This window comes from Pieris rapae, chromosome 14 (assembly GCF_905147795.1).
Source record: "Pieris rapae chromosome 14, ilPieRapa1.1, whole genome shotgun sequence".
Taxonomy (NCBI): Eukaryota; Metazoa; Arthropoda; class Insecta; order Lepidoptera; family Pieridae; genus Pieris; species Pieris rapae.
In genome coordinates this window covers 1,692,089-1,714,592 of record NC_059522.1, presented here as the reverse complement: position 1 = coordinate 1,714,592, position 22,504 = coordinate 1,692,089, and the positions used below count along the sequence as shown (strand labels likewise).

General features: G+C 35.4%; 1 protein-coding gene across 5 annotated transcripts in view; it reads left to right on the top strand.

Annotated features, from left to right (window-relative positions):
• Positions 1-22,287, top strand: part of LOC110999418 (uncharacterized protein CG3556) — a 58,990-nt gene extending 36,703 nt beyond the window's left edge. For 2 of the 5 annotated variants that reach the window (XM_045631186.1, XM_045631188.1), the window contains 9 exons: positions 9,461-9,533; positions 10,416-10,609; positions 11,379-11,476; positions 14,428-14,675; positions 15,467-15,627; positions 16,070-16,286; positions 16,543-16,690; positions 17,172-17,383; positions 20,933-22,287. In XM_045631186.1, the coding sequence (XP_045487142.1) occupies positions 9,467-9,533; positions 10,416-10,609; positions 11,379-11,476; positions 14,428-14,675; positions 15,467-15,627; positions 16,070-16,286; positions 16,543-16,690; positions 17,172-17,383; positions 20,933-20,994 (1,407 nt within the window). In that variant the 5' untranslated portion in view covers positions 9,461-9,466 and the 3' untranslated portion in view covers positions 20,995-22,287. The remainder of the gene's footprint in view (positions 1-9,460; positions 9,534-10,415; positions 10,610-11,378; positions 11,477-14,427; positions 14,676-15,466; positions 15,628-16,069; positions 16,287-16,542; positions 16,691-17,171; positions 17,384-20,932) is intronic. The other 3 variants (XM_045631190.1, XM_045631187.1, XM_045631189.1) reach the window with 3 other exon arrangements.
• The last annotated feature ends 217 nt before the right edge of the window (positions 22,288-22,504 follow it).

Below are 22,504 nucleotides of genomic sequence, written 5' to 3'. Positions count from 1 at the left end.
TATAGCTTAAAAAAATATTGAAGTAACAAAATTAAACTATATCCAATATTATTTTTAACTATACTTTTACAACACTAAATAGGCAAGAAAATTTTATCAATGGTTTTATCTTCTAAATAAATTAACCTTTCCTTCCAACATAAGCAGACAATTAATTATTTTATATACTTTACTTAATAAGTTCCACATGACACTTACAATTTTATATAGTACAAATTTAACAACTATTGCACAAGAGAAATCCTTTTCTTTTTCAACATAGGACAGTTTGAGATAATGTTGTTTAAGATTGTTAGTGAATTATTTTATTTTCAAGAAAGTGATTAAAGATGATTAAGCCCTTTAATAAAAATAATGTATTTTTTTCGCATTACGCTGATACAAAAGATCTTAAATTGAAAAGCAAAATTAATCTTTACTCCAAACACCATTTATTCGTATTGTATATAACTAAATTATATATTTCTTAATTAAATTTAAACTTAATAATCCCAAATGAGCTTATACCAGAGCGTCCTATAAATTACTTTGGGATGTACTTAATATTCATATCCGAGATTAAATAATTTCCACCTAAAATATAATCTTAACTAATGGCTCTATCTGTTTTAATAAGTAAACACATTATTGAACCTAAAAATACAATATTAACTATTACGATTAAACTGTCATGCGGTGTCACTTCATCAAGTAAGCCTCCTGCTCGTCTGCCTCCTGTAACATAAGGAAAAACATTGTTAAATAAGTCAGTTTTTGTCCAAGTATCATAATTATTACTTAGTAATATTGAGAACCCCTGAAATTTTTTTTAGCATCAAAGTCAGTGAAATCATAAAAATCAATTCCAATTATTTGGATTTTTTAGATCAGCGGTAATGAATAGTTTTTGAAGTTAAACTTCTTTAGGCACATAAGGGTATTTTTTTACGGATATAAGAATGGCGTTAGTTATACCTTGCTGATAGTATTGTTGGCAATCTGCCGCATCCACTAATTATTTATTCAATGGTGGAACCTGACAGTGACGGTCCCTAGAATGCCTTCAAGGATTTTTGTGAGGCCTTCATGACTCAGAAAGAGAATCCTCCACCGGAAAGGAACGAAAACCGGGGTAAGAATGCCATGCTTTGCCACTTCTGCCCTACGAAACTGTTTTGAAGATTGGTGTGTGGAAGGTCACGAGTATGGCATTCGCGTTTGGCTCAGCTGTTACCTGCTTCCACCCATTAGCGAGCTGAAGGCATCCGTAAGGTTTCTAATTAAGTTTGACTCCTACATAATAAACTCCAACTGCGGGGTTAGGGTTTTAAATTAAGTTTGACTCCTAATAATCCCTGCTAGAGCAATATGCCTTAGGTGTATGTGTAACATTTCCTGACGTTAAAGAAAAGTATAAGAAAAAACAAATGCGGGACGCAAAAAAAACGAAGGAATCGAATCAAATCACTTCAATCTAAGCTCCATTGTCCGAAAAATATCGAATAAAATTAGGGAAAGATGAATTGTGATCAATTGAGTATCCCTTGCCCCCGTTTTATTTGGGTTTTGATTGATCGGATCAAGATTTCTTTTCGTGCCTTGATATACTAAAAACGTTATATGAGGCTTGTAGACGAGGGTCATACATAATACTCAACCAAAATTTTAATATAAAATCACAATCTTCTCTCGGGTTTTTTACTTTTACTTTAACTCTTTAACCTTCAGAGATCGCTAGCTAGCCATTCTATCTAAAAGTCGTGACTGACTAGGGAATAACTGAGTGCGTTTGTTCTACGAAATTCATTTTTATCTTAACAGGGTCATTTCGACGATAGTAAAATGACTATAGAAACGAGTGGCAATTTAGTTGGGTCTTACAACCCACTAGAGAACCTATTACAAACTTATTCTTTATTTACATTTTTTATTTACAAAAGTTTGCTCACGCTCACTCAAAACTTAGCGATAAAAGGAATGGCGGATAATTTAACTTATTTTTTGACGTTTTATGAATTTATTAGTTATTTTTTAATTTAAATACAATTACAAAAATGATACTCGTATTTAGGGAAAACGAGGCACAGACTCTACAAATTTTACAAAAGGCGCGAAATATATATTTAATAATTTACTTGTCGATGTTTTGACATTGATTATAAAACTGCCACGCGAGTGCACAGCGCTAACTATGAATCCCGTATATCGGAATCCAATACATTTATGACGTCTGACAGACAGACGTCTGACTATCGAGCTTTAGCACTAAGTGTAACGCCTGTATGTCATTCTCTCGCTTGTCACATTTCTGCATCTTACCCTTCAGTCGAGGGGTGAAAGCGTAAAACAAAAGACGAACGATTCAGTAACGAACGATACAAGAATATATTATGACATCACAAATTTAACACACATTCGCTTCAATTATATTAGGACATAAGTAATCTATCAAAGGAAAAAAATTAAATAAACAAACACAAAATAAAAAAACCTACATTAATAACAAAAACTAAAAAGGTAAAATAAGAATGTTAACCTTAACTGAATGAAAACTTAAACTTCATTAATCTGGATACCCATAGCTGCACCCTTCATACTTTGAAATCAATTTTTCTTTTGTTTTTATAACTAAATCTTTTTTATTTCTTCGTATATGTTATGTTTGCCGCTTGGCAAGCACTTGTCACATTCTATATTGTATTTCATTTTTCTTGTACCGTCTGCCGAGAGTTGGCAAGCTCTTATAAATAAATAAGCACTGATCTAACACATATGAACAGATAACAATGAAACAACATTTTGTCTTTGATTTTGCATTCTCACCCAGTTTGTTTATGGCCGTAAATTTATGACTCCAATAACCAGCAATGACTTTGATGATTCATATTAGCGTGTCTTGGCCTCGCGCCAATACTCCATAATTTATAGAGCGTGTCACTATTGACAATCAGTTACATGTATTAATCTATGGTTAACATAACGCGGTTTAAGTGACAGATGACAAATCATTTTACAGCTAGATTATGATAAGTACAGATTTAACCTTATTAGTTAGTTAAATAATAAATAAACATTTGGCCCCTAGATTTTTGTATTTGTTACAACAACATTTGTCAATTTAATATATATAATAATAATAATAATATAAATAATAAAATAATATAATAGGTGATCACTTGATCAGCACCCTTTGACACACGCCGTCGACTTTTTTGGTCTAAGGCAAACCGGTTTCCTCACGATAAAAAAGATACCGTTAACCAAAATTAAATTAAAAAATAACCGTTACCGTTAAATAACTATACTAGATAGTCCGTTGGTGCAAGGACGGGGATCGAACCTACGACCCCTGAGATTCGCACAAGACCAACGCTGGACCGTGTTACTTATCGATTCTATAAAAAAATGCCCAATTCGTTTCTAGCGTATTTGCATTAGGATTTTTTTTTACATGTATATTATTAGAATGTATTTTTGTCGGCGTTTGGGTGGCGCCATTTATTTAGATAGAGGTTTCGAAATATTCGGATAATGGCGTATTTAAATTTAGAAAATAAACTCACATTATTGACATTAATTAACTGTTAGACGGTACAAAGTTCACCGGATAAGCTAAAAAGTCTTTAATTTTTTGTTTTAGGTAAACTGTAATACTCATTTTTTAAATTTCATGCGCCTAAAGACGTTTCACTTCAACAAGATGAAATGATTACTTTTGAGAAGCTCCCTTTGGTTTGTTTGGTTGTATCAATTTTTTTTAGTAACAATTTATAACTAGTCTATAATTTATCTTAAAGCCTTCTTCGAGTTGATACGCTCCCTACAGGTTCTTGATAGTTATTGATGCCTGATATTATTTTTATTGTTTAAATACACATATCATTCATATAATTAAACTGACGCTGCGGGATTCCGGGCCAAATTAGACTAGCACCCAATTACCTGCCGGTCGATTACAGCCCCGCGGCACAATTTGTATCGTGAACTCGATATACAGTGCATTACGTCCCGAATTTGGTTAATCAGTGCTAATTGCGATCTATACATCTTCACATATTCAGTAGGATCTGGGATCGTAGATTCAATCACCGGCTGTGCACCAATGAACATTATTTCTAATTACGGCAAGTATCACGTAGGAAAGGAAAACATCGTGAGTACACCGCCTTGCCTTATACCCAAATAGTTGTCCGCATGAGTCAGGTTCAGGAGGCTGATCATGGGCCATGGGTCATGCCTATGAGATGGACAAACAATCATGAAACAGATACATAAATCTAAGGCCTGGACTTCCAATCGCTGTGATTTATTTTTATAATCTCTAATTTTCTCATTAATTTGGATTGGACCTAAATTAAACATTTATACAATTAATCTTTAACACAAAACATATTTAAATAATCTTCGAAAGTCGGCAGATTTCCGCCCGTATCACCTCGACGTCCATTGTTCCACACCGGCGGTGAAGTTTTCAATTGAAAAAAATTAATTCGAAAACACTAGCTTACTAATTGAACTTGAATAAAAGAGCATATTAATTCATAAAAGGTACTCGCGAGGCCTAGTGTCCATGGACGGCGGATTCACTAAGCTTTATGTAAACCCCTGTTCTATAAAAATACTATCGCCTTTGAAGAGAATGAATTGTATAAAAATCCAATACGCTGAGAATACAATAGTCCGTCAAAACTGAGCCACTTGTGTCCCTCGGGGATCGAATATTTTTATATGACGACGTGACCTGACTATAGTATGTGATATAAATGTAGATTATATATATCTAAAACCAAACGGTAGATATTCCTTAGTGTTTTTAAATGTATTTTAAATAAGCATTTACAAATGAGAAAACGCATAAAATGGCGACGGTCGGAGCTCAAAATAAGAATATCCTCCATCCTTAAAATCCAACAACGCAAACATTCGTTGTCTGTCTTTGTTGTACGTCCCATAGGCTCGTCTACGCTTATTAAAAAATCCTAGATAAAGTCGTGAGAAATGGACAAAACTTTTGTGTTGTATTTACTTCTAAAAATTAAAGTACAGAAATAAACTGACTTTAGGACTAAATATTTTCAAAATTAAATTACTATCCAAAATTACAAAAACAATATTTGTTTAGAAGCAGTATTGGCCTAGTGACTGAAGCGTGCAATTCTTATGAGACAGGCGACATTCAGGGTTCGATTAGCAGCAGAATGGCCTTTCTCCGTGCACTTTTAACAATCTCGTTCAATGCTCTTATAGAAACCATATGTCAGAAGAAGGCTAATCACCCACTTGTTCCAAAAAACACAAATTATCAGAAAACGGATACAGAAATCTAAAAATCAAATCCATTAAAAGATTATAGGGCATTTTTTTTTTGTATTTCTTTGTTTTAAATTTACTTTTAAATAGCACATAAAATTTCTATAACAAAGAGAGCAACGGTAGGTAGATATTCTAGCCCTCTATAATCGAATATACACATACGCACACATATATGCACATTCATCGAATTTTTTCACAAAAGACCCGTTAAATGTGATAGCGAGCCCAATTTCGAAACATCAAATATTCATGGCTATAACGCGTATAACACATGCAAATATGCTTATCGGTGTATGTAAAATATGCATTAGTGTGTCGGGGGAAGACAGCTATTTACATTTTTACCGCAACAATCGCCCCCTATGTACCATATATGGATATAGAGAGCGAGCTCCGCTTATGAGCGGCTTATATATATATATATCTATAAAGCGTACTGGTTGGTACATCTTACTTTTAAAAAGAAAAATAGGTTTATTACAAAAAAAGGAGTAACTTTTGAAAGTTTTAATATTATTGTTACATGCCAGTTTTATTATGGTAAACATTCTCATCTCAATTCTTCATCATCATAGTTAATATAATTTTGGATGCCGTGCTTCTGAACAATAACTTGGTGCTTTGACCAAACCATAGTCTAAGATGTATGTAGTTTAAATCTTACTTTTTGCTAAGCTGAAGTTTTAAGAAGTTGACTGTGGTGACTTATTTAGTATTCTATTTTTTTTAAAGCTTTCTATAAATCATTGCTCACACTGTCAGAAATTTTACTTCATATATTATAATACAATTTGTGGAGGTTCTACATATCCATAGCAGCCGGTATGCGTTAGCGCGTTTGACGTCAGTGATTTATAAGCGCAGATTGTAGATGTCGCTACAAATTTCTTTTATTTGTGTAAAATAATATAGTTTTGATTGACGTGTATTTAATGTACAAAACAAGGCGAGTACAACCGTTAATTTCTCTAAGTGCCTTAAGCTGAGGTAGTAAGCTCGCAATTTAGTGAAAACATAGGCAGATTCCCACGACTGACTGTAAAGTTACATGGAAAGCTTAGCTAAATTAATTAAAGCTTTTGCTAAATTAATCACATTAAATACTTAAACAATGGATATAAAATAACAGCCGGAACCCAAAACTTATAATAAACTTATTAACTTATTATTATTTTTATTAAAAAAAATCGGATCCGCGTCCATACAGCATATCGGGTGCCGCATACTTGGATCCGAGAGAAAAAAATGAACGGGATGCTCGCACGGATCCGAGTGAGCGGCACCGCTACTATAACCTCGCTCTACTCGGATCCCAGAAAAGAGCACTTAATTTGTTAATAATATTGAACGGGACGTGAGTGCTTTTTTAAGGGTCTCAACTCTCAAGACTTTCACGATGCATCGGGTGTATGCCAAGCTCTATTGAACCTTTATCATAAAATATAGATTTAGAAAATAAATAAGCAGTACAGTTCGTTCATACTAACTTTGAGCGCTCTATAGGAGTCAAAAGTTTAATATGTGTACTTATGTCTAGGCTATAAGTCTACATTACTCCCTTGTGCAATTGAATACCACGTATTATTTTATTACAGACCACAGACAAAGCTGGCTTAATTCAATTAATATAATCTTTAGCTATATATTTGTTACTGTCATTAAAAAAGAATAAAATATATGTAATCTATAGTGGTACTTTACTACTTGAGTACTAATGAGTTCTCGATAGTACACACGATAGTTGTATTGTTTCTTCCTTCCAATTATTTGAAAACTTAAAAAAAATATTGTGTCTAGACATAGGAAGTTCTATTAGATCTAGGCAAAATAGTTATCCCAGGCCAGAACTCTTCGCTTTCTCTCAGCAGAGCATACCATGCCATAGAAAATTGGCAATTTTATTCACTTATATTCGAAAGAAAAAACAGCGTATTTAAACAGTATACATTCAAATTAATTATAATTCATAATATCAAAGTGTTTTAAATGTTTTTAACGAAACACATACATGAATTTGTAATACATTATTAAAACAAATAATGTTTTAGGCTATTTACAAACGAACTCACAAATACATTATTTTAGCGTAACTCTGCTATATAAACATTTTTTTGTCCAGATTAATTCATTAAAGAGTATTCATTTGGGCGATTTCCTTTTTATTTATATTTGGCGGGAAAAGCCGTAATTATTAGTCAAACGAAACGTTCGTGTAGCATTTGTGAATTTTTGAACTAGCGTTGTTGACCAATCAAGCAAAACCACATCGCCATTTATTTTACATTTTTGCCCTCGTTTTAAGACTAGAAGAAAGTATTCGTAATACTTTCTTCTAGTTTAATTTCGTCAAACATGGTAATATTATATTTATTTCTGTAATTTAAGAATGATAAATAAAAACATAAAGTTCATGTACAGGCTAATTGTATGTAAAAGTGCGACACCATCTTCAGTAAAGAAGCGTTTCGAACTGTTTTCGAAACTCTTTTATTTGAATTTTATAGCCAATTTTTTAAAGAACTAAAAATAACAATTGGTATAGTCAATATATCTTAGTATATATATTTCTTGTGTGCGTGTGTATGTGACTGAACTCCTCCTAAACGACTGGACCAATTTTGATGAAATTTTTTGTGTGTGTTCGTGGAGATTCGAGAATGGTTTAGATTCACAATTTTGTCCGCTGGACTGGCTTTTTTTTAATTAATTAGTATTTGTTGATTTTGGAATGTTTTACATTGGATCCGACAGACGGCGCTACCATCGCACTGTCAAATTTTAAATAATATTCGAATTTTAATTTTAGTCTGTCCCGACAGTTAGCGCTGCGATCAAATTAAAAAAAAGTTTTGTTATCATTGTGTTATTGTAGACCATGTGCTGGATCGTTAGATATTGTCATAACATTTGAATAATAATTTTCATCAAAATGGTCCAGAATGTTTTAGCTTATTAAAAAAAGTTTGAAATTTTCAAATTAAAGACATATAGACAGGACAACGTCTGTCGGATCCGCTAGTATAGTATATGTTTTTATTTTATTAAAAAGCCCATTGTATGAACCCATCCGATAACCGCGCTGTACCCGCTCGTGTACACACTTGTAAGGCCAGCAGTGACTAACAGCGCGGCGCTAATTTTCCGTCTGCTGCACTAATTGAAGGGCCCGCCGGTGCTCGCCCGTAAAACCCTGAATTAAACACGCTCTAACTCGCCTACACGCCGCCTCGTTTTTTATATTAATTAATTTTTAATCGCCTTTCTATATTCAGGCCTTGATTTAAATTATGATTTGCCAAAGTATAAGAAATATCGTGCAGAAGGTAATAGCTTAATTATAATGTTTGTTTAGAAATATTCTCAGTAAAATTCTAAAGATTCGATTAATTAATACAGTGATAATATTATAAAGAACTAAAATCTTTATACAGGAACTATTCATATTATTTTTCTATCTAGATTTTAAAAAGCTACCCAAACCAAAGACCAAAATTAAAAATTGAGTTATTATTAGATGAAATATATATATACCTAATAGATAATATATAAACAAGAAAACACATGTATATATATTTAAACTGCGCCAGAAATATTTAGAACTCGTAACAAATTATCAGAATTTTTTAGATTCGTTTACCACAATTATTCAAATCATATCAGAATTCCAATAACACGGAATAATCGCAAAATATGACGCCTTCAATCTTATATTGAAGAAGTATTTCCTTCGAAGCATTTTTATTCAGTTATTCACCTGAGAATCGTCTGTTGAAAAAGCTCTTTCAAAGAGATAAATTGTACTGCAAATAGCTCGGAAAGAGATTGGTTAGGTCTTTAGGGAAAATGCAGGCTTAGAAAAATCTACATCGTCGTCTGATAATCTGTATTTATGAATTTTTTTTAATTCTTAGATTATTCCACACAATCAAAATTGTTTCATCATATTTTGACAGTGACAATAAAACATATCATGAGTATGACAAGCATAGCTGACATATGACACAAGCCGTCATGTCATGTAAAAAAATCTTGACATTTCCTTGGTGCTACTTTTGTCAGTACTAAATCGATCGCGTATTTTCGCGGGAAAACAGTTTAAGTTTTCATTGAAATTGTTATTGTGTTATAAAAATGAGCATAATTTGTAATTAATGTATATTTTTGACAGGTAGCCATGTTGCCCAGTGTCGTGTTAACGTTATGTCTGCTACTTCTGGTTGCTCCTGGAAAGGCGCAAACTGGTGAGTTAAAATAATAACTTTTTAGAGAAAAGCAATTATCTGTCACCCCAATACATTAAATGTCTACACATTTCCGTTCGTAATTTTTATATTATAATTCACTATAGTAGTAATCTTACAAAACTTAAAAAATCTTACTTTTTTTATAGAACAGGGAGCAAACAGACAAGAGGCTCACCCGATGTTAAGTGATACCGCCGCTCATGGAAAATCTCGGGGGCTCGCGATTGCGTTGCCGGCCTTTTAAGACACTTATTGCATTCTCTCATGTTTTATATTCTAAATTTGTTTATTTCATAACTTTTTTGTGTGTTTGCATAATGGTTCAAGCTCCTAGATGGGCCCACTGAAAATCATCAACATTTCAGGAACGTAATACCTACTAGAAATAAGATATTTTATAAATATTAAAAAAACATAGGTTTGAATCATATTTATGCGGATCCTAAAGACAACTTCTTTTCGAACTTTTCAAACGCTAAAGTCCGTAAAAAGTTAGTTTTGAAAATCTCTACATTTTCTTATAAAGTTGTAGGATTCAACTTTGTCAGCAATCCGTCGGATTTATCGCGGTATGGTTTTATCAGCAAAAATAGAACACGAATAATTATTTGTTATTATATATTGTTTATTGAATTAATAAAACATATGAACGCTGCTAGAACCTATGTTTTATAAGTTTACATGTGAATATGAAACCTCTTTATACGGAAATAAAAAAAATATTTGAATAAATCAATATACACAAAGAAAATCTATTAACCAACACGGGCTTAACTTAAAGTTGCTAGAATATGATTTTCAGTATCTCCTACAGTCTTGGTGAAAATATTACCCACCATACACACATTAAAAATATTAAAACTTAAATGAAAATCCTAGAAACAGATGCACCAACGACGTTAACAACTAAAGCTCCAAGTACCACCACGCTACCATCAAGCACTGTAGTCTGGGTGACGGAACCGTTAAACGAGGGACAGGCTATCCAGAAGGCTCTGCAGTACCTCCTCCAACATCGACAACCTGATTGGGGTTGGGCCAACGACACCCACCATGTCATGCTCACTTTACAGGTATGCTTTCAAGTGTTCATAATTAATTGTTCGAAATACATAATTTTTGTTTTATAAAATTTTATGAGGGTATTAGGTAGGTGGGCTCAATTTCCGCAACTAGACTCAAAATTGGTCCTTTTTGCGTAAAATTGCGTTTTATGAGGGTAATCCAAAATATTTTTACGCTGCCGTTTTTTCCTTAATCATTGTTGAGATCTACTCGGGCTATGTTAGACGCATTTTACGTCTTATAATTCGATGAAGCCGGCTGTACTCACGAAAAAACATGACTCTTGCAGCGTTACCGCGCGGCGCGGCGTTACCTCGCGGCGCGTCGTTCCCTCTGATACGTTCCATTTAAAGCTTGAAGTGCAAGCATATTTATGCGTACAAATAAATGTAACTTGATCAATTCAATTGTGATTTCCATTTATCTCCTTCTCTATATCCATACAAAACATCTAGCAAACAAATAAAATTTTCTTTTGAAAAATGCAACCATTTCATTAGTATTTTCCTATAATGTTGTCACGTTCACATGAAATCGATTTTCGTTTAGATTTTATAATTAAATTGTTTTGTTTAATTTATTTTTATTATCTCTTGTAAGTTATATTTGTTTGTCACACAAAAAAATGTATTTTATTTTTCTTGTTCCAATGTGAATCTATGTGCCGAGCTTTTGCAAACTTTTATAAATAAACAATTATATATAATATATAAATAACGCAGAATAAATAAAATAACGCAGATTACAATTCGGATAAATCTAACGAATTCCTTACAGTTGGCAAATAACACTGGAAAGGAAATAGAACAACAAGGCATGGAGATGCAGCTGTCAGCTAAGCAGATGGAAATCGAGATCTTACTTATGATGTCCAAGTGAGTATCTAACAAATTATTTTATTATACTAGCTGACCCGCGAACTTCGTTTCTCCTTAATGAGATTTTACTGAGCCTACCTGTTTAGTACATACCAGCATGGAACATTTTGCTATGCTATCCCAGAGACTTCGGTTTCCCGGAATGAAATCTTTTTAGGTTGTTCTGTGAATTTTTGTCAGTATAAGCCTCAGATTTCACAACATAAGTTCTTAATAATCAATTAAAAAATAGGGGTTGTTTTTAAAGGGTTTCAAATTCAGGGTTATATGTATTTACTAATGCTGTATCATATTTTTTTTTTATCGAAAATGTAAAAAACATTAGGGGTCATAAGTTTTTAATTAATAAATAAAAATTATCTTGATCTCTTAGAGACACATTCAAACTAAATGTCTAAGTAATTGAACTCGAATGATTTCGCGGTAACCATCACAAACAGAAATTCTCCATCACAGAACATTAAGTAAAAGGCAGCGTTACCCTGAGGTCATGATGAAAGCATTTCTTTATATTTGCACTTATTATATTCTCTCATATGGCGAACATAAACATCGTCAGTCAGAAAAATAATCACCAGTTTGTTTATCAAGAAACATAATTTTTCTGGTCTCAAAATGTTACACGATTGAAGCTGGCTACCACAGATAAGTAATAAATCAAATAATGACTTTAAAATATGAAAATTAAATCACACTCCAGTATTCAAGTATGCGATAATGTTGATTAAAACCAGGATGGGAGATTTCCGCTTCACTGGGCAAATTAAAAATATAGGTCAGATGAGATTGCTCTTCCATTGTTTGCTTCTTGCCTCTCAACAATGCGTAATATAAGGCCCAAATTAGCCTGAGGGTAATTGAAAAAATATGCGTACGTACAAAGTACACATATCAGAAGTCAAACTTCTTTGTAAATTATATGTCTATGGAAGATCATGTGCCATTATATGATCACTCCATATTTACTCTGTTTATACACTGTATACGTACTAATGATAATATAAACAAATAAAAAATCTGCGTTTACTGCACAAGACGTTATGCGACGGAATTGCCATCTAAAGTTCTAATATGTAACTAATAAACGAATACATCAACCAACAGTATTTTTCCTCGATCTCCCTTTCTCACTCTCTCTCAATGGGTCTCAATCGCTCTCTCCATTTTTCGACAAAAACGCTGCACATCTTCGTGACGTTCCGTGAAATACTAGAAATATTAAGTTAGTTACTTGACAACGCTTTCTTTAAAACCGAATATATCCAGGTGAGGATAAGTACAGTTTTATCCATTATAATCGCGAAGAATTCGAATTAGAGATGCTCCTAGGTTGGCTAGACGGAATTAATTAAATTCTTTAATAAAAATTTAAAAAAATCTGCTGATTGAGAAATTAACATAGAAGTTTCACTTCTGATATGTGTACTTTGTACGCGTGCCACTTTTTTTCCTAACATGTTTACCAAAATTGTGGCATATTTTAAAAGAGTTAGCATGTAACATATAGGTATATTTTCTATGCTGTGGTAAATGTGTGCATGTTAGAGCGAGTTAAAAATTATTCACTCGTATCTCTACGATGGATTATTTTGTTTTGGCTTATGTACCATACCTTTTTGAAGTGAAACTTCTTTAGAATCGTCGTGATTTCAAACCGGATGCAACGGAAAAGCGACAGTAAAAAGAGACAGAAACATTAATTCATATGATTTAACGTGGGAGAAAATGAGATAGATAAACTTCTTTAGAATCGTCGTGATTTCAAACCGGATGCAGCGGTAAAGCGAGACAGAAACATTAATTCATATGATTTAACGTGAGAGAAAATGAGATAGGAGGCATTATACAGCCTCTCTTTACTGCCGCTTTTTCATTTGATCGAATTTCAAACTTTCATTGTTTTAGATTTTGCCAAACTAAAGATTTCCATTAAACTTATAAATTAAAATGTATTATTAAAATATACTGTTTTTAAAGAACACACACATTTAGATAGTGGAAAATGATTAATTTATATTTGATTAATTATAAAAACTTTGCTCTTAAAGGTTTCACTTCTACCATGTGTGAATTGCACATATGTTTTTTTTCTGGTTATGATGGGTTATGCTACGCCCAGAAGAGAGCTTGCTATATCAGTGTGTATGTGTCGGTTGCGTTATATGGATATAATGGAGACTGGGTCCAGCCCAGCAAGAATCTGAGGCACAACTTTTGGATGTAGTGCGCGTACTCTTTTAACTTTAGCGAGACGCCACACGCGAGCAATATTGTAATAAATAAGGTTTCTATCGAGGTAGACCTATTTGTTGGTACAGGCTGAGTTCACAAGAGATGCGTGCTTCATTATTAGGTTCTAGGTATACACATTTTTAATTTAATTTTAATTGTAGAATTATCGGCGTAGATAGTTGTGTAGTTTTATATATATGTAGGAAATGAATAAATTACAGACAACAGCCTTTCTCAATATTACGACAATACTAGACAATGTTAGACTTAAAACAAACCTAAGAACGATCGCGAAACGGTGCTTTTAACTAAAATGAGGGACGCTCTCAGAAGGAAATATTATTTTCCCGTTTTTCCCGACGCGTCGGGTCTTGTCTATGTTAATTTAAGTTATATTCGATTTATGTCACGTGTATAATGTGTCGTATATTAATAAGTCTGGGATATAAGTAAGTATTTTTAATAAATCGGCGTAATTGCACTGTTTTATCGAAATAATTCTGTCATTATGACAGCGTTAACAGAATTTAAAAGAAAGAGACGAAGAGAAGATAAGTAGCAATAAGAATGATTATTTTTTACTGCAGTCTCATGATTTGGAATCAATTACTGACTTACCTAACTTAACTATAAAACGCTTTGACTTACAGGAGTTATACTTAGCGGTCTCTATGAGAATCTTACCCTAACGGATGGTATCAAACTCAATTTTACAGGCACCATGAATCCCCACCTCCATTGGGACGTCTTGCTGCCTACACTTTGGCTCTGGGCGCGCTTTGCAAAGACCCTCGGTCGTTCCACGGCAGGGACCTGGTATCAGCGCTCCTTCATCGTGAACCACCCCATGACCTGGAGTTCGCGTATGCCACCCTCGCTGCCTGCTCCTCCGCAGCTCATGTCCGCCGTCGCCATATTCGTCGATTACTGGACATTGCAAATGCTGCTGCTGATCATAGCTTAGGTATGTAATATGTGGGTAGGTGTTATGAAGTTAGCGATTATCTAGTTGATAAATGGGCCTGGGACTAGTGCTAGACAGGCTACTTTTAATTAATTTGCTATATTGTTGTTTTAAATTTGATTGTTTAATGAGTTGCTTTTTTAAAAGAGTACCGAGAGTTTTTTAAGGCGGCTTTTTCTCTCGACCTACACCCTCTGTCTTCTATGCCGATGAGTAGGGATTACTAGGGATAGAAGACAAAGGCCTACAGGTTCAAATTTAATGACGTGGAATAAGTGATACCTATCTTATGTTCCATAATAATCATTTTCTTTTAGATATAATATGATCAATAATTTATCACTTTATAATAGTAGTACTCGTTGTTTCTAATATAGTAAGGGCCTTTTTCACAATGTCCGGATAAGTTCCAAATAAGCTATTTATTACTTTTTGTTATGATAAATAGTATTTTTGCCATAGACTATTTTATTGCTATATACTGGCGTACGCCAGTATATACTAAGTCTATGATTTTTGCGTTTCACGACTGTCAGATAGTCATACGTCATGAAATTCGAAGTATCTTATTTGGAACTTTTATCTTTCGAATAATTTATGTGTTGCATAGCTATTTGGCACTTTATCCATACATTGTGAAACAGGCCCTAAGTGTTTCTGAATACAAATAAAATACCTTATAGTTTTTGTCATATGCGTTTTTATATATTACTAATAGAACCGTCTCCATCCTGAGATCATTGCTCAATTGCAACGATGTGGACATAAATAACAAATATTTTATTTCATAGACACGATATCTATGGTAATACTGGCGCTTCGCTGTGTGGTTCAAGACCATAGACACCGTAGTCTATTGCACTTCGTCCGTCGCCCCATGGCCGGTCTTGCTCGTCAGCAACATCCCGACGGCAGCTTTGGATCACTCACCACTACAGCTCTCGCTATTCAAGTATGTTAAAGTTACAAGAAAATTTTAATCTATATACTTTTTTTGAATGTGTTAGTAAGTGTATAAAATTTATATTTTATAAAGTAGATGAAAACAAAACGTAAGTACTTTTTAGTTTTTAAGTAACAGTACCTGGATGACAGATGGGAATTTTTTGATTTTTATAAATTGTGTTTTTTGTAAATTATATTTAAGTACGAATTATATACTAATAAAATGATGAAATATGAATAATACTTTTTGATCTTACCGACAGAAATGACATTTTCTAGTAATACTATAGAATTCCTATATCGATTTATCGCCCCCGAAACCCCTCGTATACTAAATTCTGTGAAAATCGTTGGAGCCGATTCCGAGATTCCAATTATATATATATATATATATATAAGAATTGCTCGTAAAGATATAAGATCACAAAGATATTTTAATGTCGTTCCAGGCCCTCGAAGATTCAGACAGCGGTCCAGGCGCTCACCAGCATTGGAGTCTACCGGCAGCCCGGAAGTGGCTCCTGGAGCGTCAGCAAGCAGACGGAGGCTGGGGAGATGTGGAGAAGACCGCTGCAGCTGTTGCAGCACTGACACCTGCGTCTTTAGCTGCTGTTCGGCCACCGCACTGTAGTGATAAACTATTGGACAGCCGCCATGAACCTTTTGGTATTTTATTTTAAACTATTTTCATTAAATATAACCCTCCTCTGAAACCCTTCTTAGTAAAGCTATGTGGAGGACGAGAAATAAGTTTTCCGCCGCCCATGGACATTCACATTCCCAGACGCCTTGCAAGTCGCAAGTGCGTTGCCGGCCTTTTAAGAACTGGTACGCTCATTTCTTGACTGATTGTTTTTGTAAAAAATTACAATAGGCTATAGTAAAAGAATTAACTCGTTTGAGAAATTATTTATTTTTCCAGAGAATGGAGGAGATGGAAACCTGAAGGTGGCTTATCAGTCAGGGCACGCCGGCAACGAATCTGACGCTCGCAACGTCTCTTTCACATACACGCTGTGGTTAGGCACAAATGTCACTGAAAATTACACCCTGTACATGGTTGCTCCAAGGTATGTTAATTAAAAACGTGATACAAACTAAAGGTTTTTTTTTTCTACGCAAGTTGTGATCAGCCATATGTGTCTGACACATTTTAAATCTAATACCGAAGTCATAAAAATGTTTTCTTTTACCCTGACTCGAATATACGTCATCAGGGTTTACGGATGCATTGAAGACACAACTCATCAGCTCTTTTAATTATTGTTGGGGTCATCCTGACCATAGCTTCAGCGTGTGACTCTCATACCTGAGGTCGTAAGTTCGATCCCCGGCTGGGAACCAACGGACTATCTGTGTGCCTTTAACATTCCCTCGAATGGTGAAGGAAAACATCGTGAGGAAACCGGCTCGCCTGAAACCCAAAAAGTCAGCATGTGTCAGGCACAGGTGGTTGATCACCAACCAGCCTATTGATTGACAAATCATGAAACAGACTCAGACATCTGAGGCCCGGACCTAAAAAGTGCGAATCCATTTGGAACTTTTTAGGAACGTATCATTCTACCACGTGATGCAAATGGCGGCCGAGCAAGACCCGAAATTCAAGTTCGAGGCCAGCGAATGGCCAAATGGTCACTACGTCCACACCCTGGCTGGTCACAAGGAGGAGCCAATGGGATATCACTACTGGCTTCTCTACCGTCTCCCAGAAGTGCCTGACCCAGCCAGCCCACCTGGAAACCAGCTCGTCGCCCCCGTTGGTTAGTTTACACATTAAAAGTATAGGACCTGGATGACCGAGCTTAGCTCGGTATTTTTTTTTTTATAAATCGTGTTTTTTGGAAATTTTATTAAAGTACGAATTACATACTAATAAAATTATGAAATATGAATATAATTTTCGAATAAAGATAATTATATTCATATTTAAGTTTTTATTTGACCGACATTTTTAAACGAGCAATTCTATGTTTAAGTTGATAAAACACAAATAAAATGACATTTTCTAGAAATGATTCCTAGCTAAATCGATTTATCGCCCCCGAAACCCTCTGTATACTAAATTTCATGAAAATCGTTGGAGCCGATTCCGAGATTCCAATTATATATATGTATATACAAGAATTGCTCGTTTAAAGATATAAGATATAAAAAGGGTAGTATAATTAACAATATTCAGTTTCAATATATATATATAATATATGTCGCAGCCAACTTGTGTATTAGCCATTTAATTAACAGCCTAGCCTTTTACTAAACGGCGCCGTTTAACTAACGGCCTGAAAGATATTTAGCCGTAGCGTAACGTACATTTAATAAACTGGCTGGCTGGATAATACATTCGTACGATACAGTCATTATTTGGCAGAACTATAAACAAATAAATATATGAAAAAAAAAATATTTTAAAATGAAATTGCTTAAATCAAATTCACATTATTATTCAAATTCAAATTCAAAAATCATTTATTCATGTAGGTAACATAATGAACACTTATGAACGTCAAAAAAAAAATATACATCAAATGCTTCTAATTTAACATTTAGGTACTGCCAGTTCTCAAATCAAGGGCGTAGAACGGAAGAGAAGAAGCTCCAGATTCCGTCGCTGCCTCTGTCGCCGAAGTGGTTCTGCAGGGAATGGAACTCTTTATTCCTTTTTCTGCGGTGCCGATCGGTGGCAAGTCTCAGCCCTGGTTTAAGCGTTCTTGCAAGACAGCCTCGCGACGAAAGCGAGAATGCTTTAAGGCATGGGCAGAAGCGGCGAAATCTCGTGATGCTAATACCAGCGAACTCAAAAAAGCACATAACTCAGCCTCCAGGTCCTTCAAACGGGAAATCACTAAAGCAAAGTCAGAGCACATTGCCAGATTTGGCGAGAGATTGGCCCAACTCCCTTCGGGGACTCGAGCCTTCTGGTCTCTAGCCAAAGCTGTCCAAGGGAATTTTTGTCAGCCCTCCATTCCACCATTGCACAGGGAGGATGACTCGCTGGCCCACACTGCGAAGGAGAAGGCCGACCTTTTAGGCTGTCTCTTCGCGTCCAACTCGACTTTGGATGACCGAGGGAGATCACCACCGAGCATTTCACGGTGTGATTCTTCGATGCCGGAAGTTACATTCCGGCAACGTGCTGTCCGTAAAGCATTATCTTCCTTGGACATACATAAGTCGAGCGGGCCGGATGGTATTCCTCCAATTGTGCTGCGTACTTGTGCTCCTGAGTTGGCTCCGGTCTTAACGCGCCTTTTCCGGTACCTGTACTCGCTTGGCACTGTCCCGAAGTGCTGGAAGATCGCATCGATACATCCGATCCCTAAAAAAGGCGATCGCTCCGATCCGTCCAACTATCGCCCAATAGCGATAACCTCCTTGTTCTCCAAAATAATGTAATCCATTATTAATTGCCAGCTCCTGGAGTATCTGGAGGGCCACCAGCTGATAAGTGACTCTCAGTACGGCTTTCGTCGTGGTCGTTCGGCTGGTGACCTTCTTGTATACCTTACGCATAGATGGGCGGAGGCAATTGAGTCCAAGGGGGAGGCTCTAGCGGTTAGTTTGGACATAGCGAAAGCCTTCGATCGGGTGTGGCACAGAGCACTGCTCTCGAAGCTTCCAGCCTATGGGCTTCCCGAGAAATTATGCGATTGTATCTCCAGCTTTCTGGCCGATCGGAGCATCAAGGTCGTCATCGACGGAGCATGTTCCGACCTTAAACCCGTGAACGCTGGGGTCCCACAAGGCTGTGTTTTATCCCCGACCCTGTTTCTTCTGCATATCAATGATATGTTGCAACTTAGCAACATTCACTGCTATGCGGATGACAGCACTGGGGACACTCTTTACACTGGCCGGGCAAGTATTTCTCGGGCAGATGTCGATGAGTACCGGAACAAACTTGTGTCTGAAGTAGAAACCCTACTACGTGGAGTCTCTGACTGGGGCAGACTAAACCTAGTCCAATTTAACCCCAAAAAGACACAAGTTTGCGCGTTTTCCGCTAAAAAAACACCCTTTTCGCTACTCCTCTTTTCGAAAACACTCTCCTTAAAGCCACAGCCAGCATTGGAATACTTGGCGTTGACATATCGAACGACGTTCAGTTTCGCGGTCACTTGGAGGGAAAGGCAAAACTAGCCTCCAAAAAGCTCGGTGTGCTCAGCAGGGCGAGACGGTACTTCACTCCGGGCCACCGCTTGCAACTATATAAAGCGCAAATTCGGCCCCACATGGAGTACTGTTCCCACCTTTGGGCGGGTGCTCCCCAGTACCAGCTTCTTCCACTTGACCGTATTCAACGAAGAGCGGTTCGAATCGTTGATGACCAAAATCTCTCCAAGCGGCTTGATCCTTTGGCGTTGCGTAGAGATGTGGGGTCTCTCTGCATCTTCTACCGCATTTACCATGGAGAGTGTTCAGAGGAGTTGTTCGGATTAATACCTGCAGCTGAGTTTCATCATCGGACGTCGAGGCAGAATACGAAATTCCACCCGTATCACCTCGACGTCCGCCGTTCCACAACTGCGCGTTTTTCCAGGCAGTTTTTGCCGCGCACCACCACTCTGTGGAACCAGCTGCCAACTGAAGTATTTCCGAACCAATTCGACTTAGGGTCCTTCAAGAAAAGACCGTACCAATTCTTAAAAGGCCGGCAACGCACTCGCGAGCCCTCTGGCATTGAGGGTGTCCATGGGCGGCGGTATCACTTAACATCAGGTGAGCCTCCTGCCCGTTTGCCCCCTGTTCTATAAAAAAAAAAAAAAACGAAGAACTGGCAATAAACTCTCCGCCACTCTTTTTTACTCTTTTATTGTCACTTCACTCTTCCATTGTACTCGTTCGTTTTCATGAATCTTTGGAAAACAACATCAAAGTTGTGGTTTACCGACGCCATATTGACAGTTTGAAAAGTTTCATTTCAAGTTTGAGAGTGGCAAAAATTGTAATTCAATTTAAATTAACAGTCAACAAGCTAGGCAAGTAATGGAACGTCATATAAATAAGTCATTTGCCTAGCTGTTTGATCAAGTCGCTAAATGGCCTTCAGGCCGTTAGTTAAACGGCTAAGCTAGTTGGCTGCCACGTATACATAGAATATATATAGAATTTTGTCTTAAATAGAGATAAGACTAATTTGTTTTTTTTTAAATTTTGAATCAATTTCACGCATTTTAAAGAAAAGTTAAGATTTGAAGTCGAATCTATGACTAAACATTTTTTACATACGTGAGTCACACTTAAGTCTGGACTCTGAGTATGTCCTTAGCGACTTACAACAGCTTAGGAAACTTAATTATTATTGTTTTCAGGCGTTGACGATTTGCTGGTTGAAGACGGCGAACATTATTTATTCTGGTATAAGAAATTGTAAAAAAATAAAGTTTCCCAAATCGAAGTGATACCTTGTAGCATTAGTAAATAGCGTATAACTCGTAATAACATTCTTCCAAACATATTTAGATATACCAAAGAATGTTAATTTTACTCAATTTCCTGTAGTCATAGTATAGTACATAATATTTTATTTACTTAATACAAATAGAGCCCAAGTACGCCGTGAGTTGGATAACTTCGTATCTATACCAATTATGAAGGTTTCAATATAACGCTTATATTGAAAGTTTAAAAAAAATTGCTACTAGTGTTTTTCATTGATTTTCAAAATACCAAATAAATAATTTTAAAACATGATGCTACATTATTTTTTTTGAGCGAATGTTGTTGCTTGTCTATTATTTGTCAGATTAATAAATACTGATGAACTAATAATCATCCTATAATCAAACCCAGATATATTGTCATATACCTGAACCACAAATTTGAAATACCTATTTCTGTGTACCTACACAGGTAAACAGCACAGTAAACAGTAATTTACAGTTATGATTTGGCCTCGGAAGTGAACAAAAAAAAACTTAAAAACAATTACATTAAAAATCTGTTATTGATGTGATGTTAATGCGAGTTTTGCAGAAATAATTAGAGTCAACACCACAGGTTTGACAATTGACACCTGTCCAACTTAATGTAGAGTTGTGCAAGGCAGACCGTGACGGCTACATTAAAAACTTCTTGAATATATTATTTTTACATTCCATAGTGTTTAGTTGTCTCTATCTAGAACATATGGAAAACATAGACATAAGTTTAAAAAATTAGTAAACCTCTCTGATCATATCAACGTTCAATAGTTGTTGAATTGTTACATGTTGTTACTGGTAGGGATGTTTTTCACTTTGAAATAGCATGTAGAACACATAATATATGAACAAATTAGTTGCCCCTATTAAAAATTATTGTTCTATCGCCCTTATAAAAGACGTAATAAAAATAATACGCACATGTACTCTTGAATCTCTGGTGATATAAAAGCAACCCTACTCTCTTAAATCTAGGCCGATTTCAATAATTAGTAACGAGTTTAACACCAAAGAGAATTTTGCCATACAATATGTAATTTGTTTTGACTCGTCACTCATTTCTTGCTGTATAGTGGACGTATAGAATTTATAGTTTTATCAGTATGTAGCTACAATTTAGAATATTCATTTATATTAAACTATGTAATCTTTGCTTCTATAAGTTAATTTTAAGTCCTAATTTTATAATCATTTTAGGAGACTGAATCCCTTCATGTTAACATTAGTGTAACATTTTTATTGTACCTACCTTTTAAATGATTCTTAATAAATTATTAAACTTATGTGTCTTTTTTAATTTACCCCTCTATTGTGTCCCGAAGTTTATTATATCAGTTCATATTGATTTTGAATTTCGAACAACTCGCTGTTTGGAGTTACCGAGAAACGACAAAAAAGGTTTGATGTGAGAAGGAAAACAGTTTATTTCTTATGTAGAGTGAAATCATTTTCTTGTCTATT